Raw genomic sequence first — 20,461 nt, 5'->3', positions numbered from 1 at the left:
TAGATCTATTTCTTAGAGCGTACTTAGTTCCCAAAATTAAATTTTTGCTATGTGAGCAATTTTGTGTTAGTATGTCCAGTGTAAAAACCTATGCGATGTTTAGGTCAAAGTTATTAGGCCATGTGCACCATATGATACAGAGAGTGTAAAGTTTTAAACTTGTCAAGGTGAAACTTGTTTCACTACACACTAGTTTTTCTGGACTTCTGAAATTCTTTCATATATCTTTAGCAAATCGTAATTAGTGTAGAATGCTAGAATTAGCGTATGCTGATTTCATATTAAGATGCAAATCTTTAGCAAGCAGATGTATAGCATTTTCAAATAAATAAGTAATGAAAATGACAAGGCCCTATGTAATATATAACAATTACAGTATCTGAACATCTTTTGCTTGTTTTTCAGAATCTAATGAATGACAAGTTAAATTGTTTTCATAGTGTCCTGTGCCACTAACAGGAGTGCCACAGCAATTTATTTATTTATTTATTTATTTTTATTCAGTGGTGAACACAGCAGAATTTTCTACTCTGCGGTTATCAACAAAAAGCTCAAAAAATATACTGTGTTTACTCGAATCTAAGCCGCACCTGAAAAATGAGACTCGAAATCAAGGAAAAAAATTTTCCCGAATCTAAGCCGCACCTGAAATTTGAGACTCGAAATTCAAGGGAAGAGAGAAGTTTTAGGCCGCACCTCCAAATCAAAACAAAGCTGGTTCATTGTAATATGAGACACAATTTTGGTAGAATGAATGACGATACAGCTACAGTAGTTTAGTTCGAGTCATAAGCTTAGCAGTTAAGCTTCACCAGGTAGCCATTGCTATGCGTCAGGCGCTCCGTTCGTATTTATACGGGTACCCTTCCTTTTTCATGTGCTTTGTCTGGTTTGAATCGATTGCTTATTTTTCTTTGATCTGATAAGTGCCGTTCTCTTTGTTATGGGTGTTTACGTCATTCTAAGCTGAAAATGCATTATTGTAATGTGTCATGCATTGTTTGTCGCATTCTGATGATGTGTTTACGACCTGTCGCCGCTTGCGGCATGGCTTGCTTTTGTGCGCCCTACTACCGCTTACAATTAAAAAAAAAAGAGAGGAATTGTCTCATTAGCGAAACAATGGCAAGAGACTGCTATTTGTTGTTGCTTACACTGCTGCTTTCTTTGGTAATGATCAACAAGAACCAAATAATAGACTGCGTATGATAGATGATGTTCTGAACAAGAGTTTAGCTAAAATTTTTCTCCGTTTGAAAATCTTTGCAGACGCCTCTTTTGTACACTACATTCTGCACAGAAATTAGAGTCATCTTAGATTTAAAAATCTAGGCAATTGCCGTGCTTCATTTCTGACTGTATCACTATTAGGCATACGAATATGAACATGACACGATATGTATATTCTTCCGCGTTTGCTGTTGTCTCACACTAGTTTCGTAGTTTATTAGGCAGACAGGATTTAAATGAGATAGCAGCAAACACGAAAGAATACGTGGCAAAATGTTTATATTCGTATTATTTGTATGGTGAAGAGAATACTGCATGTGATTCACAATTCAAAAAAGTTCCTATTAGCAACCATCTCTTCTCACAGGGAGGAAAAAATTCAGAACATAGAGTTGGCCATATTGACAAACATCACGAACAGTCTTGCCAGTCGGATTTTCGTAGTACATAGAAATGCTGCTATGTTCGAAGATGAACAATATGGAATTTATATTTACTTTGTTGGATAATGTATGAAAATGCAGTGGTCGAAACTCGGGACGGAGAAAAAAAGCTCGTCTTCCACCTTTTTTTTAATTTTTTTTTACTGACCCAGAGGTTTTGGCACCAGTATTTATCTTTATGCCTGCAAAGCATGCCTGTGTAGCGCTACATATTTTCGACACAGAAGTTAGTTGTGGCAGCCCCTACCAACATTTTTCAGAACTTCCACTTACTTTGCAGTCGATTCTAAGCCGCAGGCGGTTTTTTCAATTACAAAAACCGGAAAAAAAGTGCGGCTTAGATTCGAGTAAATACGGTAAATGACCATGAACAAACATTGTCCTCTGACAACTCATGAAACCTGTAATCTGATTTGACCCATTATAAATGGTTCTGAAAGCTTGGAACTGTGAAAACAATAGGTTTGATTACAAATAATTCTTCTGCTACCAGTCATGGTTTTATTTTATTTTCCACACGATGCATTTCGGGAAATGATTCCCATTTTCAAGTTCGTTTTTTGTGTTTGTTACGCCATTTCTATGTGATGATGTCGATGTGTGTGAGTCTGCTTCATTTTGTTGACTTTAAGTTTCCTTATGGTCCATTTGTGCAGCGTTTCTGTTTAGTGTATGTGAGACTCTGCACAAATGGACCATAAGGAAACTTAAAGTCAACAAAATGAAGCAGACTCACACACATCGACATCATCACATAGAAATGAAATAGCAAATACAAAAAACGAACTTGAAAATGGGAATCATTTCCCGAAATGCGTCCTGTGAAAAAGAAAATCGTGATTGGTTGCAGAAGAATTATTTATAAACAAACCCATCGTGAAACCTGTGTTAGAGTATGGCTTATAGCCTTGTGCAATAATATGAAGGACTTGACGGGGACTGCGTTCACAGCCTTTATGAAATTACTAAATGAAGTCATTCCACTTTAGACAGTTAAGATGTTATTTATTGTGACTCCAGTTTCGATACACGGTCATTGTCAAGCAGTATGAAAGCTGTCAGTCACCAAATAACATACACATAATTACAAAATTGACAAATGTTGAAACAAGAAAATTTCATAGCTACTTACGTTGGACATTGTAACCCACACAATGTCATAAAGCTGCAAGATGCTACAGTACCATGTAAATAGCACTGAAATCTTTATTTTTCGGTGTTTGCCAATTTCGTAATTACATGTTTTTTATTTCTTGACTGACTGCTTTTAAAATGCTTGACAGTGACCATATGTCAAAATTGCAATTACAGTAAATAATATTTTAACAGCTGAAGTGGACTGACTTCATTTAAAAATGAAGGAATTGGTCTCATTTGCAAGAAGTTGTTTCATTCTTCACATGTATTAAGAGTCATGCTGTGCCATTAACTCCACTTTCATTTACTCAAATCATTCCATTATCTGCCCACTCCCATCTTTTATTTGACCAGTTTTTAGTTGAAACTGCCGTGATCTGTCTCTTCTTGTTATTTTACCCTCTTCCCCCAGTCACACTTGTGTCTCCTGTTCTTTTCTTTCTTTCTCTTTTTATCATCACATTTCCTAAGCTTACCGCTTTTGTATGTAGTTTGTTGTCCGTTTCATTTATCTTTCTGATCTCCAGCCCTTATCCCTCCCATATAGCCACCCACCAATTCTTGTCTTCCATTTCCTCCCATCCATTCGTTCTCTGTAGGAATTATTCCTTATGTTATGAGAAGTATTATAATGAATTTTAATACATCTCAATCATAGATGAGATGTTGAAAAGGAAACATATGAGCTAGGTTGATGGGAAAACACACATAAAGAAAGAATATCTTTTAAACTAATGCAGCTTTAAAAACATGAAATACCAAAGGGTAAAGAAGAAACACACAAGTGAGGCACCTGTATATTTTTAGTTTAAGAAGTTTGTATCATTCACACCCTACCGATGAAGAAAGTATTTATGAATTTCCAAAAATTGCAACCTCAATGTTGATATTCTTCATTTGCATTTCCAGCTTCATGTTTAGGGTGTTAGAATTTGATATCCTACATCTATTTAATGTAGTTTTAAGTATCTTTTTTTTGGCCTAGAATTTATTTTGTTCCCAACCTTCTCCTCTGTTACTCGGTCATTTTGGGGAGTTATGTTAAAGAAAAAAAGGACACATAGTTACAAATCTTGTGAGTGGGTACCACAGATTTAAGAGTGCCCTCTCCCACACACATGTGCACACATATGAGGAAAATACAATATATTTAATAGCTCCAGGAAGTTTGCATAGTTTCATTCTTATAATATTTTCTTGCATGTGATTGTTTACCTAGTATTTTGACTGTTATTCCTTTGTAAGGTAATTAAGTAGATTCTAAAAGTAGCTTATCAATAGCTTCAGTGAAATATTGTTGGATTATTTGTAAGTAAAAGAAACATACCACCATCAATCTTCGATCAACAATTCTCAGTAAATTTGGGGATGATCCTCCACAAACTATCAAGTCATTTGATATCCATTTCCCACAGTACAGCTGTTAAAATGAAAGAAAATTACATAATATCCTCATTTTAACTATACATTTTTTCATAAAGTTATGTTAGGAAAATCAATTGTACTCTCTCTCTCTCTCTCTCTCTCTCTCTCTCTCTATATATATATATATATATATATATATATATATATATATATATATATGTGTGTGTGTGTGTGTGTGTGTGTGTGTGTGTGTGTGAAATGATCCTTTTCCTCTCCCCCCCCCCCCCCCCCCTCCCCCCACCTTGTCAATAGCTGTTAATTCAAATAATTTTAAGGTATTAAAATCAGGCAACTTATTTAGTGTATAACAGGAACAGTAAAAAACTTTATTTACAATACAGATCAGCTGAGAAAGCAACAGTCTCCCACCATAAAGGAAGAATGAGTGGGGAAATTTATAGAAAAGAGAGATATTTTGGCAAGTCTGAAGATTATTGAAGATCGGAGCGAAATAATGCGTCAAAATTATAAAACAGTAGTGAGAGAAAAAACAAGGCATGCTTTGTGCGTCCACTGAGCACTCTGTAATTACAGTATCTTTCCTCCAAATTTTCCTTTTCAATCTAACTTCCTGAACTAATACTTCCTCTACAAATTGCACATTTTGTCTTTTGAAATATTGATGCAAGAGCCTCATGTATTACCACTGCTTACAGATTTCTCTTCAGGTCAACTGATATCCCTGGTCTCATAAACACTCTGTAAAATTATCGGATGTAAATTAACCATGGAGTACCTATTTTGACTGTGTTATATCCAACTTCATATCGCTTCGCTGTTACATTAGTCTAGTAGCAGATATTGGATTCTGGAATAATCATCAGTCATCTTTCACTTGTGACAACTCACAGAAATGGTTTCATATGATTATTTAGAACTACATTATTATTATTATTATTATTATTATTATTATCATCATCATCATCATCATTATTATTATAATCTTTGAAGTGTATGCAGACTCTTTACTTGCAGTAATAGTCTCCTGAGTTCATTGTTCCCTTTCCATTATTGAAGATGTCACGTTATTTTTTTCTTTTATTTGTATCATTTTCACTTATTATTTCGTGTGTATCATCTCATTTCTGTGTGTTCACATTGATATCTATAGAAATAATTTCTCAATGAACAATGTTATAAGAAAAGACAATCAATCACTGTATAGAAGGCCAGCAGACAGACAAATAAAGAGGAATTGATGATTGCTGCTTATTTATTAAAATTATATCTTTAGCAAAGTGAATGAATGCAAAAGGTTGCCTCAGATTTTCAAATCTTACAAGTTGTTAATGTTTTGATGTTAGTTTTTCACTGTAAAGCGTCATTTTCCTTGGAGTCCTCAGCAACTTTCTGCTCAATCTCTGAATTATCCCATTTATTTGTTTTTTTAATCCTTTGTTTTCTTTTGCCAGATGGAGAGATCTTTTGTTTCTAGAATCTAGTATCACATTGCTCATGTTTGCCTGCTAGTTTGTAGAAGTTTTGTTCAGTAAGTGCATCAGTGGAAATTTGGGATGTGACGAAAATATATACACACACACACACACACACACACACACACACACACACAATTTTCTTCTGTTACAATAACCCAATAACCCAGCTGGGGCGGCTAGGATAGGTGGTGATGAAAATGTGGAAGATATGGGTTAGGGAGACAGGAACTGAAAGGGAGATATATTGGAAAAGATTGTCCCAGTGTGGAATATGTAGGTGCTGTCAGGAGAAATGGTTACTGCCGGCATAGGAACTGAGGGACCATTGGAGGAATACCGGTAAAATAGTACAGGGGAAGATGGGAAACCTGAAGTAAGAGAAAAAGGTAAGGAAAGGACAATATGGGTAAGGTAAGATGAAGCAGAAACTAGATTAGGAGAGAGAGAGTGTGGCATGGGGACAGGAGTGTGACCTTTCAGGAGAAAAGGTAGAGGCAATTGGAAAACAGGGACTAGCAGAGACTGAAGCCAAGGTAGTTGGGAGAACAGAGGATTTCTGGGTGAAATATTTCGCAACTGAACCATCAGAAATGTTGATAGCGATGGAGAGGATCCATGTGGATTGTGGTGTGAAACGAGTCCAAGGGCCAGCTAGATAACCCAGTGGAGTTGCACACTGCTCAACGAATGTGGTCAACTTCAGTGGCTGTTTGGCAACAAATGCATTCTGGATCCTTCTGCCATCAACAGTATTTGTGAATGGTGTATGTGGGACTTTTTTTCTCAACATATTGTTAATTTTTTGCTAGTCCCTGTCCAGCCTTACATTCCTCCAATTTATGTTTTTGCGTTCACCTAACTCACCCGATATCTTCTTTTCCATATCATTCAATTTGCCCTCTATAACTTTCTAAGTATTTCTCCTTACAGTTTCTTGTGTAGGTGCCAACCATCTTGGCATCATCTTTCCTAGCCCTTCATCTCCTGTTTCCCATTCTCTCCAATCCACATCTTTGCCATGTCGTCACCTGTCGCCCCATCCTTGCACCTCTGTCTGTGAATATGTCTGCTGTTCCTTGTCTCTGTATTTAATGAGTAGTGATCCATCTTCACATATGATTATATTTCACTAACTTAATCACTTGCATTTTTGCAAATGGTGACACCAATTATGTATGGAAAACCAGTTACCATGACCTACATTATTGTAAACTCAGAAACACAAGGGGCGAATGATTCAAGAAACATTTGCCTTACTATTGTCATGTTACATAGCATTGAACTGGATTGACAAATAATATGCTTAGTGTTCTGATGACATGTTTTATCATTGTCATCTCTGGTGTAACATTATACAGGTTTGGTATAGGGGCAGAAACATGGATGCACACTATGAGGGGGAAAAGTTTGTCTGAAGTATCATCTAAATACACATTATGGATGATGAAAAGACTGTTTTGTTGTACATGCAGAGGATTTTAATAATTATGGCTCTTGAAATGTCCTGCCAGATTAAAACTGTGTACTGGATCAGGACTTGAACCAGGTATCTTTGCCTTTTGCGGGCAAGTGCTCTGCTGACTGAGCTGTTCGAGTCATGACTCGCCCTTACAGCCTTACTCCTACTATTACCTCATTTCCTACTTCCAAAATTTCACAGAAGTTCTCCTGTATGCCTTGTGGGATTAGCACTCAGGATATTGTGTAGATTTGACTTACCCACAGCCTCAAGGAGAGCACTTGCCTGCAAAAGGCAAAGGTCTCAGGTTCAAGCCCTTATCGGGTACAGTTTTAATTGTCCAGTCTGCTGCAGAATGAAAATTCTTTCTGAATTATGGCTCTTGTTTCAAGATTTGATTCAAGAAAATCATAATACTGATTTTGAATATCTACAGGAAATGGCCTTCTCATGTTTTTATATGGATTTATCACTGTTTTGTCAGGCAAACTGATCCAATATTTGTTAGTGCTGAAGCACATTTCCGCATATTCCTGTCATCCGCTTTATCCAATGCTCTGTGCTTGGTAGCTTGCAAGCAAGTGCTGTAATGTAGTTCACTAGCTTTATTTCTAACTGTTGTGTTTACTGTTGAATATAACATGATGCTTGCATTAACTTAAATTCTAAGCATTCTTGGATATACATGTTTTAGTTTATACCATCCCAGTCCACTCTTTGTTACAGAATTTCCGGTTCTGTTAGTATCTTTGCATGTAATTCATCGTCTTATCTACATATACACTACACAGGTCACTTTACAGGGCATGACACAGGGTGCTTTTGGCACCACTATCTTTTGTTCTTTCATTGCCCCTTGTAACACATTTCACTTTTGAACAAGTTTTATGAACCCAACATTTAGAAAGTATCAAAATATCTCCGATCTTATTTAAGGACATTATTATGAAAAGGATAGATTGCTACTCACCATATAGTGGAGATGCTGAGTCACAGACAGGCACAACAAAAAGACTGCTGAACAAGTAAGCTTTCAGCCCAAAGTCCTTCTTCTGAATGCCTTTTATTTACAGAGTGGTCAGAAATTCCCATTACAGACTTCTAGGACTTGTAGAGGGGAGTGAGTACATCATATTTTGAATAGGAATGTCCTGAAATATCATCCAGCGAGACTACAGAGCGTCAAAGTTATAGGCGCGGGCATTTGTAGATGTACGTATACACAGGGTGATTCTGTGATGATGTTACAGACTTTCTAGGATGATGGAGAACAATAAATGTATTAATTTGAAGTAAGGATCCCTGTACCGGAAACGAACAAGTCGGAAGTTATAAACGAAATCCGTTCTGATACCTGTGACAGTTGAATACATGTACCAGTTCTTGTGTTGCGAAGAGTGTAGGGCCGGTAACTTTCATTGGTGGTAGTGTGGACAAAAACGAGAAAAAATGTCCAACAAATGTGAGCTTTAAATTGCATACCTGACCATTCGTTCATCTTCACTGATGTGAAACACATCTCCTCTACTGAGCAAGAGTTCATAGCAGTTAAGGTACAACTCGTTCATTTCTGGTACAGGGATCCTTACTTCAAATTAATACATTTATCATTCTTCATCATCCTACAAAGTCTGTAACATCATTACGGAATCAGCTCATGTATACGTACATTTACAGATGCCCGCACCTATAACTTTGATGCTCTGTAGTCTCATTGGATGACGTTTCCGGACATGGGTTCCTATTCAAAATACGATGTACTCACTCCCCTCTACTAGTCCTAGAAGTCTGTAATGGAAATTTCTGACCACCCTGTATATGAAAGCTTACTTGTTCAACAGCCTCTTTGTCATGCCTGTCTGCAACTCAACATCTCCACTATGGTGAGTAGCAGTCTGTTGTTTTCAGAATATTGTCATTATTGTGTCATGGATTTTTCATTGTCTGATGATCCCATTTAGCAAACCTGTATTTTCATTTGTTATTTACTGCCTGATCAGTGGATAAATATATGTAACATTTTCTCCTGGTGGAATAAAGCTTAACTCATAAGCTGCCACTATACTTTTAAACTATAAATAAATAAACACAATGTTATCAGTCAGTAAACATTAATTCTTCATTTATGATGTGTATTGAAGACCGCACTCCATCAAAATGTTGTTTACAGCTCTACAGGATTCCTCACAGGAAAGAAACAATACAGTTTGAAAAGAGTGAGTTTATTAAGTTCAAATGCAGAGCTCTTGACAGTCGGGTTCCCAGGACTGCAGAAATTTCAACATTTTTGCATTCCTGGAGCAAAGCTGCTGAACTAAAAACCGAAACTGTCCCCTGACTGTGGAACAAAGCCTCCAACACATAATGTAAATAAATAATTAAAGTCTGATGACTAGTTGTGCTGTGTTTATTTATTTATAACAACACCTGTATAAATCCAATATAAATGAAAGACCTTCTCATTTTCCCGTAAAACAGAAATGTATGCTATTGAATTTTGCACATAATTTAGGAGTAAATGAGGTTACTCACCAAATAGCAGAAGTGATGAGTTGTTGACTAGGACAAATAAAAGGGAATGTGCCTGTTGACAACTCAGTGTTTCTATTATTCAGTGAGTGGTCTGCTTTACTCCTAAGTTATTTATGTTTTGCCGGAAGGTTCCTCACTATTGCTAACATTTTGTATATTCGTATAGGTGAAGGAAATACATTCTTATAGCTGTGAATTGTAGCAACAATTTAATTTAGCAGGTAATATTTTACCATTGCATTTTGCAAGTCCGGTTGGCTGTTGGTGATTAACTTTCCGGAAGTGTAATCCCACAGTTGCAAAGGATTTTCTTTCTGCCAGCAACATGTCAGTATCTAGAAGATACATTGAGAATCATACAGCAAGAATTATTTATCAATTATTTGGTATTCCATATTGCAAACATTATTAATAAAACCTAGATTTTCTTTAACTACTAATCATGATAAATATGCCAGCATGATTACAAAAATTTCTAAGATATCAGACATTGTAATGACTGCTTTGAACAAATATGTTTTAGAAGACTTAAAATAGGCATTCAGTTAGTTGTCGGATGGTCTACTATGGAAAAAAAAACCACGGGGGTGGGGGGAAATAGAGACAAAACAAATTATCATACAATAAAACTATTAATTTCATCTTTATCAACCTTTGATGGTGTGTTCAGCATGGGGAGACAAAATGTTATAACAGTAACACACATTAGACCAAGACTTAATTCCCATGTAACAAAAATCACAAAGGTTGTAAAAACCCAGATGTTCCAACTGGACACAATTTGATCAAAACCAATTTGTTATGTCTAAAAATGTATTTTAATCCATCAGGAATTATAATCCAAACTGCTAAAAACATGTTTTTCACAATTAACATGTTGAGTTTATAACAGATATCACAGTTCCCATTACACTGAGTAAATCAAGTGTTTGTACAAAGGTTACAAAATATTAAAAAAGCAGCACAAAAGAGAGTACTCTTAGATGAGGAATGATAAGAAGTATATTACAGAATTTGTAGGTGCTATCTGTCAGAGCCAAGGGAATCATTCATTAAACGAGGAGAGAAATAAATCTAAAAAGGTGCAGGGAGTGGTTTGCTTCACCAATGGATTTGGCAGTATGGAATTCGGTAAGCGTGTTTATTCTGTAGGCTAGGTGCTCTTGATTACTGGCTTCTTCACCAAACACTTTCTCCTGACCTCTATGCTTCAGTGTTGGTACACAGAGAAACCCGTTCATAAACAAACACATTGTTCTCTCCCATGTTGTGCAGTGAAGATACATGAAGATTTTTTAAAATAAGATGTGTTAATTTGATTTCATAATTTCTCCATCTGCACATGAAACTGGCGGCAGTGTTTGCATGTCTGCTTCACAATTTCTAATTTTTGCTCTTTCCTCGATGTGATGGGTTAATGCCTCTAAGATTAAAACATTGTGTGTTCTTTTACTTCTGCCAATGCTCTGGACACTTGCAGTCAAGTTTTGATTTTCTTGTGCTATCAATATTACTAGTATTCAAAATCAAACTTAGTGTTGGCTCACTTCATTTCCATCTATACTAATATCAAGTCCATCACCGCAAACATGTGCTCCAAAAAGGTATCGGATAGAATGTGGCTGTCGCATATCCCAGAACTGAACTGTACTGTCCCATCCTCCAGTTATAAACTCGTAGTTTAGCTGAGGATGGAAGCGGGCAGCAAATATACGTGAAGTATGTCCATCCATGTAGATAGGTGACTCACTGTAAAAATACATAAATGTTAGTTAAAAATTGTCTGTAATTTTAGCTGCTACAGTGAATGTTAATCACAGCATATGTTTGTACTATTCCATGGATACCCTGCAGTTTTCATCATGATATAGAAATTAAATAGTTTTATTCTAGAGAGATCAAGACTCATTATCACTATTTGATAGGCAAAAATGTTAACTGTAAATATTTCTGCTGGAGATAGTATAAAATTTTCTTCATGGCAGAGACATAAAATTGCAAAGTATTGATAATGAAGCTTACTTGCAGATTAAAACTATGTAGTGGACTAGGAATCAAAACCAGAGCCTTGCTTTTGTTCACAACTGTTAACCCTCTCCCCTCCACAAGTATTCCCAAACTCCTTTATTAATAGTGTCAGTCTCAAATAAATTACTACATTTTGGAAGACAGTATCTAAGTACTGCTCCATGGTACCAAAAACAAATTTCAATTTGAGGAAACTGTAAAATTATGGGACAAAATTACTGGGCAACTGCTGATAGACACATATATAAAACTACACAAAACTGCCATAGCTTTTGGAACAATTAGTTTCTTCCTTGGGAGGGATAGACTGGGGAGCTTAAGAAGGAAGGACAGGTCACTCAGACTCCAGGATGAGAAGATCCCCTCTTACTGAGATCTGTGAGACTTTTCCTTCCTTTTTAATCTTCCCCATTATGTCCACCTCTTTCCTCCCCAAGGAAGGAACTAATAGTTCCAAAATCTACATTTATATAAGTACCTGTTGGCAGCAATAAAAATTTCATTTCCTTTAAGTAAGGATTGGCCAACAATTCTGTCTCATGATTTTATAGTTTAATACATCATTGTGTGGGTCGAAATGCTTGCTAAAGTATGAAGAAGCAAACAGTTGCATAAAACATGACCAGTAGAAGCACTATAACAGTGTAACAATATGTCTAAAATAAAATTTCTAATAGACTAATGGCGAAATTAGAGAATACTGGAGTGTACGTCATCAGTCTATTTCCCAAAGAAATTCTCCAGAATACAATTTATTGTGACATACAAGTACAGATCACCGCAGAACAATATGTAACACTGATCAAAACTGTGAATTTTTATTAGGGATAATGAGGTACAAATCTAATCTACATTCATTTTTTCCACCGTGTACACTCTCTAGGGGTTGATCAATGAGAGGATATGGGACAAAAAAGGCCTAACGAACTCATGTTTGGAAATGCATGGTTTCCATGCTAGAGATATTTATTCAATCATGCTTCTTTATAGAGGTTGTGGTCTAATACACACTGTGCCATGCAGTCACAGTTACAGTATGTGTTGAAAATGGTTTCCATGTGCCTCAACACAAGCCTGTACATGCTATAGCATGTTCTCTCACACACATTCACATCATCCAGGCTGCTTCTCAACAGTGTCAAAGGCTGCATGAATATGCTGCTACAGTGTCTCCACATCTGGAAGGGGCTCTGCATAAACAATGCTTTTGAGATGGCCCCATAACCAGAAATTTCATGGGTTGAGATCCAGTGAATGAGCAGCCCATAAAACTGGACCTCCTCGTCCAATCCCTCGACCAGGGAAGTCACAATTGAGATGCATCCAGATGTTAATGGTGAAGTGGGCTGGAGCACCATCATGCAGCAGCCACATAACCATTCGAATCATCAATGGCACTTTTTCCAGCAGGGGAGGCAAAGTCACCCACAAGAAACGCTGATAGTTCCAGCCTCTTAGGTGACATGGAAGGAAGACTGGTCTCAAGATATGGTCACCAATTCTCCTGGCCCACACATTGCAATGGCACTGATGCTGATGATTCGCAGTCACTATACGATGGGGTTTCCCCATACTATCCCACAGAAGACTGTTATGAAAGTTAAAGATACCACTCCACGTAAAGGTTGTCTCATCTGTGAATAGGACGGATGACACAAATCCTGGAATTGTGGTTGCCTGGTGAAGGAACTGGTGACAAAACTGTTCGTGATGTGGAAAGTCTGTTGCTAGTAAGTCCTACACATGCTGTAAGTGATAAGGGTTGTAATGATTGTCACGGTGAATGTTCCACATGGTTGTCTGACTTACCGTGTACTGGCAGGCCAACTGCCTGGTACTGACATGGCAGTCACCTTCCACAGTATCGATCGATTACGCAATACGTCACACAAATCTTAAGGCTGTAAATTCAGCTAAATACTTAGGGATTACAATTACAAATAACTCAAATTGGAATGATCAATAGATAATGCTGTGGGTAGAGCAAACCAAAGACTGCAATTCATTGGCAGAAAAGGTGCAACAGGTCTACTAACGAGACTGCCTTCACTGTGCTTGTCTGCCCTGTTCTGGAGTGTTAGTGCACTGGCGGAACAAGTGAATTGGAGTGGCAATCATTAAAACAAAGATGTTTTTCGTTGTGACGGGATCTTCTCATGAAATTTCAATCACCAGTTTTCTCCTCCGATTGCGAAAACATTCTGTTGGCACCCACCTACGTAGGTAGAAATGATCATCATGATAAAATAAGAGAAATCAGGGCTTGCACAGAAAAATTTAAGTGCTCGTTTTTCCAGTGCACCGTTCGAGAGTGGAATGGTAGAGAGACAGCTTGAAGGTGGTTCATTGAACCCTCTGCCAGGTACTTTATTGTGAATAGCAGAGTAATCACGTAGATGTAGATGAATCACATTTTCCTCCAAGTCTGGTGACCAAACATTTTGGGTACATCTTTCATGAGTTCCTGCTTCCTGTAACGATCCTGTCTCAGACAAACAGTGAAACACTGTTGCAAATGTTGAATGCTGTGGTTATTCTCAGTGGGGATAGGTCTCCTGATATAACCATGCTGCCTGTCACTCATTGCCATTTGCCTTTCTGTAAGTAAACATCATGTCGGCAAGCTCTCGATTAAAATATAGAACCATTGTGTGCAATGCTGTATCACATCCACTACAAACTGAGTGTCAGCAAGAGAAGTGAATTGGACACAACTTTACCAATTACTACCGTGGAGAGGGCGCTAGGGCAGGACTTATGAGGAACAGTACCACCCTCTAGGAGGGAACCATGCATACTGTAACTGTGGTCTAACACAGCGAATATTAGACTACAGTCTCTGAAACATAGTATGACTGAACCAATGGTCTCTAGCATGGAAACGCCGCATTTCTGGACACAAGTTCATTAGACATATTTTGTTCTGTTTTCTCTCACTGATCAATCTCTTTGGAGCACGTAGGAAAAAACTGCCGACATTTTTGAACTATAATGTCATATAGGGTTGAACTATTCCTATACCAACAAAGCTGCACTTTGTTCTCGCTCATAAACTCTTCAACAGAGTTACTGCTCCAAGTGTAACAAACATGATGTTGGCAAGACATTAGACCCTATCCATATTCAGCAATGGATTTGTTTTCTCGGAAGTTTAAAGAAGGTGGTGTAGTTTTTAAAATGCATGGTCCATATTCAGAATGATCATAAAAAAAGGAAGAACAAGATAAGAGTACTGATAATTGATAAATTACACTTCGCTGATTCTATATTGTTTGTCTGAACTGGTATAATTATATTTCTTTGTAGCAGAGGAGTTTGTCTGTCCCAATTATGGTAATGATCTAAAAAAAGTCAACTACTACTAATAATAATTGATGTAGCATTTGGATATGATTATTAGAGCTGCTTTAGTCATGTGCTGCTTTACTTGTTCTATATCCAGAAAGATTCTGAGAAAACCTATGACTGAATGGATAATAAAGAAATGTTTTCTGATTTTCCATTGCTACAATGTGTGATTACAAATAGAGATACTTAACAATGTTTGTGGCTAATATTTTGGAAAATGCTTTTAAATAAAATAATAGTAACATAACTATTGCCACATACAACTATAAACAAGCACACTGCTTTCTTGGCTTTACATTAATTTTTATACATAATTTTTACAGCAAAAAATCCAACTTTTCACTAAAAACATTCACAGAAATTTCTGATGTACTAACCTGGCCTGGAAAAACATTTCTTGTTTTTTTGTTTCTTCATCATATAAAAATACTTTTGCATCGTCACCAACAGTAACAAATTTTGGTTTGCTGTGATGATATGCTAGGCCAAGTGTAATTCTGTGCTCTGGAATTGTGTAAATGCAATCGTTCTTGTTGTAGTCCCAACATTTAACACGTCCATCTACATCTATGAATTGTTGACACAAATAGTATTAGCAACTTGGCCAAAATGCTCTTTTTGTACTTATTACTTACATTCTACAAGTGTAAAGCAATGGAACTTGAGTCAATTTAAAAGCTAAGTCTTGCTTGTCTCATAGATGATAACAGTGACGCATTTCAGTTTCTGAAGAATGTCCTTTACAAAATTATCAAAATGCAATACTTCCTGTAACACTAAAAACTCTTATAAATATCTCATTTTAACTGGATGTATATACCAAACAATAAGATGGGTTCATAGTTATTATGTATTCCTCAGACTATCTTGCTGACTTCAAATATTAGCTTTACAAATTGTTCGTTGAAAACAGATTTTTTTTACCATTACTTATAACATACTGTTTGATTCTTACAAGTGGCAGTGATTGTTCTTCTATTTCCTGTGTCTTGATAAAGTCGGTGTTTAAGATCTGTAATTGGGGAACCAGACTGTCTTATATCATCATCTGTGAGGAAATATTTCTTCCCTTGGTGTGAGCTAAAAATGCCTATCTGACCATCATTAAATCCAGCAGCTATATATTCAGATGCTGGTGTGTACTTTACACACAACAACTCTTTTTTGAGTTGCCTGTAAAGAGAAGAAATTGTTCAAGCTATCATTCATATTAGTTGGGCCGTAAGATCTGTTCTATAATTGTTACTTACATCGTGTGAGAGATCACTATCTCTCCATCAACAGCTGGTTCTGGTTCTGGCTGGGTTCTGTAAGTCGAACGGATTGAGGAAAACGTCCTTCCAGGGGCAAATACTTGTTTTCTAGTAAAATCCATTATATTTTAGAAAACAATAGTTTAAGTTTACGAGTTACAATTTATTCATTGATATAATGTAGTCAGTAGTCTCGCAACGTGTGTATCAGGAAAGAAGGTATAACGCTTACATATATCGATCACGAATAAAAATTTTGCAACGAACATTTAGATTGCACTAATTGTTTCATTGCGGAAAGGGTGAACAGCCCACTATTTACATCTCCGCTTTTACAAGACATTCAGAGGCGCCAGTCAATGAATTACTGGTGGTGTGATATCAGCCTGCCTTAAAATCAAATGCATTTCAGCTACGTGATGAAGTAACCATGGTGTTTCATAACTTCGATCTGTCAATAAATTGGCGCTCTGTACGAAAAATTTGAATTCCCGGTAGGGAATTTCACAGTCGAAACGAAAACACTCTCCACTTAGTTGATTGGCAATCACCATGGTTCTGCGTATTTTCGACTATCGATAGTGCTCTGCGCTTGGCAGGCTATACTCTTGGTTATGGCAAGTAAAGCATCATGGCGAATATCGACAAAGGACGCAATAAATGGGAAAATGCTTCGCAAGGTAAGTAAATTTGTAGAACTGTGTTGTTGTTTATAACAGTTGTAACAGTAGTAAACGATTAGTTGAAATTTAAGCGTTTGTGTATCAGTGACAATCAGATCATTGCAATTCGTTATTGTGTATGACGGATTTGGGTATGAAAACATAGGAAAACTAATCAGTCGCTGGGCTGCATCAACTGTGATTTCAATAGTTAACACTTTTTTGCGTAACCAAATCGTCTTTCTCAATGCTTCCCTTGATACATATCTTAGATGAGAGAGCTGTACACGACAATATCCATGCAATTGAGAATGTTTGGTTATGTCGTACAGTGGTTGTTGTTAATTCTCATTTATACTTGGATAGTTGCGCATCCCAAACCACCATGTACTGTGTTTTACTCATTTGAGCTTCAAATGTGGTGGAACACGTGCAACTTGATTTCCAAGTGATTGAACGAAATGGTTTACATGCATGTATTCTGTAGGGGTCGAATAGGAATAGTGTTATATCAGCAGCGTGAAGTTAATATCTGCAGCCACTTTCACATGTATCGCAACACGCGACTAATCTCTAGTAAAAGTTGCATAACCTAACAAAACGAAACATATACATCTTAAGGCTGAAGAAATTTTGTATCACTCATACCAAACAATTACAAATGTGTACAGCATATTTCAGTTAAAGGTAAACCTGTATTCACGACAGTAATTCTTATTCTTTTCTTGAATTGCAATAGATGTGTGTGTATAATAGTGCACCACAGTTGCATCTGTAAAGTTGAACTACATTTTTAATTTGTATCCATTGAAGTCATACACTATTAATTGTGTTCTTGTTCTTCGATAGGGCGCTGTCAATTCCTTTCGAAAAGATGTTTGATAGTATACAACCTCCATTGAACAGGTTGATGCACATAAACTTAGATGAGGTTCATATACCTGTAAACACCCCCCCCCCCCCTCCCCCCGAGTCGAGAACCATTTTGTGATGAAATTTATTTTCATTAATATTAGATTATTTGTTTGTACAACAAAGTACATTGAAATTATTGAGTTACATTTATATATTTAAGATGTCACATGAGAGTAGAGCATCATTGGTGATACAACTTTGAGATAATCTCAATAATAATGTAACACCTTATAAATTTTAAAGTTTGATCTATTTTATGTCATTTATACAATTAACTTTACTTACATAATCGGTTTTTATTTTATTCAGTTCATATATATTCTGCTCACACTACATTAAAGAAACTTTTGTTTTAGATGAGTTACATGATATGAGGTACAAGGAGGACACAAAAACTGGACGGAGGGGAAAACCACAAGTAGAGATCTACCGTCCAGGAAGTGGTCCGCTTCGGAAAACTGGACAGGGTGAAGATGATTTGCTGGGTGCTGACGACAACCACAAGATAAAGTCTTCCACAGAAAATTTGCATCTTTCAAACGCTTACGACAACATGAAGTATGATTCTAGAAGACTTAGTTTTTCTTCTTCACAGGAACAGTTGGATAAATCTTTCAAGCCAAACAGTGACCGTAGTGACCACATAAATTCTGTTAGAAATCCTAGAGACTTAAATAAAATTACTGAAAGAATTGGTAATCTTAATATATCTCAAAATCAATCAGGTAATAGATCCAGGAGAAACAGTTTGGATCATTCCTCATCCTCAGATCCAAAAACCTTGGGTGGAGAAGCAAAAAGGAAACTGAAGAAACCAGAACAAGCAATTTATGTGCCAAAGCCGTTAGCCCAAGCATATGCAGAGAGAGATTTATCCAACAAGTCTCCTGTGGATATGAATGACAGAATTGTTTCTAATAGCACAAAAGAAGAAAACTGGGATAATGAACTTCAACAGCGTGATCGGTTTAGTGATGCAACATGTGATAGTTGGGAGCGTGATAGTGTTTATGGCCGCAGAGACAGTATTAGGCGGAATGGCAAATTTGAAAACGGTCGGCGTGTTGGTCAACGCCCTGCTCCACAATGTGATTGGAGAGCTGCAAATCGTGAGCTACGACAGACTTCAGAACCCCCAGCTTCTCGTTGGGGCGACAGGAAACCGCCTTCAGGACGACGGGGCAGTAAGGATAGGCCTCATTTTGAAGGTGGAAATCTACCTCCTAGGTTTCAGAAACTGAGATCTGCTGAAAATGGTGGAACGTCTTACGGATCAGTCGCTGCCACATACACCCACCCACAGCCACAGCAGGAACATGCTACAGTGCCTCCTTGTTCTTCTCAGCAGTATTGGTCTCACACATTACCTCACACAAAAGGACGTGGTCGCCTGAGACCTGAGGAAGTAGAACGTTTTTCACGCTCTTTAACACCTGATCGTTTAACACCTAGTCAAGTCTTCTACAGGACTCCGAGCCAGGAAAATGTGGCACCTTTGCAACCTCCCACACAGCCTTTTGCTTCAAGAGGAATCACTCAGCCTCCAGCATGGCTAGAACGCACAAACTGTACTCCTCCTCCACCATCACCACCTGTTAGTGCCCATGCACCTTCTTTGGGATTGCCACGCTTCAGGTAAGCCAACAGCTTATGAAAGGTTTGCAGTTAGTGTGATACTGGAAACATACCCCTCCTCAGAAATTTTGGTTGTAGTGTCAGACTAATACATAGTGTAGGCTGAGATCGAGGTAAGGTTAAAAGTGATAACTAGGTTGGGGGTTTGCAAAACCAATGATGTTAAAGCCGAAGAAAGGTTATAGCATCTCTAACATAGCCTGATGTTTGTCTGTGCCATATTTAACACTCTTTTCATCACAAGAACGAAAAGTGCAAGGTAAATTCAGAAAATGTAGGCTACATTAGATATTGGACATGCATTATACGTAAACTATAAAAACTGCAAGTGTGTTCCACTATATAATTTTTTGACAGATTTGTTTTGTGTATTTATTAGGTTTGTGAACGAGCCTTTACAGCACATTAGATGTAATCCATGGAATCCATAGTGTGTTGCCTAGGATGAGAAGAGGGATCAAAGGTGTAATTTTTATTTAAGTTTGAAACAAGGGCATGACATGACGCTGTGAAATATTATTGTATCGCAGTGCTAATGAACATTAGTAGGCCGTTATTTGCTGTGTAAGATTGACACAGTTACATACCTCAAGCGGTGGTGATTGTAAGTGTTACGTACTGACAGCCCCCTCCCCAACACCCTCCACCCATCCACCCACCCATCCATTGAACATTTTTGTAGATTACTTGTAGTATGATACATGGGCAGAATATGCACCAAAATACATGCCAGAGTTTTGTTGGTAACGCAATACAATACTCATGAATTTATCTTACAGTTTTAGCTATAGTGTTGATACAGTGTTAGTATTGACTATGACAGCTTCATACTGAAATTAGAAGTGGTTCCAAAAGTTATAATTTGTGTCACTGACAAGCACTTAACTTGGAACAAATGTTTCCGACAACTAACATGGACTTTGAACTAACTTACATACCAGTCCGTACCTACAATTAT

At 37.2% G+C, this 20,461-nt stretch overlaps 2 protein-coding genes across 2 annotated transcripts in view; one reads left to right on the top strand and one right to left on the bottom strand.

Moving 5' to 3' along the window:
* Positions 1-16,832, bottom strand: part of LOC124555008 (POC1 centriolar protein homolog A-like) — an 18,484-nt gene extending 1,652 nt beyond the window's left edge. The window contains exons 1-6 of the mRNA XM_047128791.1: positions 16,289-16,832; positions 15,994-16,211; positions 15,416-15,605; positions 11,210-11,411; positions 9,896-9,997; positions 4,138-4,230 (exon numbers count right to left, since the gene is read on the bottom strand). Coding sequence (XP_046984747.1) covers positions 4,138-4,230; positions 9,896-9,997; positions 11,210-11,411; positions 15,416-15,605; positions 15,994-16,211; positions 16,289-16,413 — 930 coding nt within the window. The 5' untranslated portion in view covers positions 16,414-16,832. The remainder of the gene's footprint in view (positions 1-4,137; positions 4,231-9,895; positions 9,998-11,209; positions 11,412-15,415; positions 15,606-15,993; positions 16,212-16,288) is intronic.
* A 58-nt stretch (positions 16,833-16,890) lies between these two features.
* The window catches only part of LOC124602110 (telomerase-binding protein EST1A), a 338,716-nt gene continuing 335,145 nt past the window's right edge, over positions 16,891-20,461 (top strand). The window contains exons 1-2 of the mRNA XM_047136296.1: positions 16,891-16,971; positions 18,225-19,503. Of these exons, the coding sequence (XP_046992252.1) occupies positions 16,923-16,971; positions 18,225-19,503 (1,328 nt within the window). The 5' untranslated portion in view covers positions 16,891-16,922. The remainder of the gene's footprint in view (positions 16,972-18,224; positions 19,504-20,461) is intronic.

This window comes from Schistocerca americana, chromosome 1 (assembly GCF_021461395.2).
Source record: "Schistocerca americana isolate TAMUIC-IGC-003095 chromosome 1, iqSchAmer2.1, whole genome shotgun sequence".
NCBI lineage: Eukaryota > Metazoa > Arthropoda > Insecta > Orthoptera > Acrididae > Schistocerca > Schistocerca americana.
This window is presented reverse-complemented; position numbering and strand designations above follow the sequence as displayed.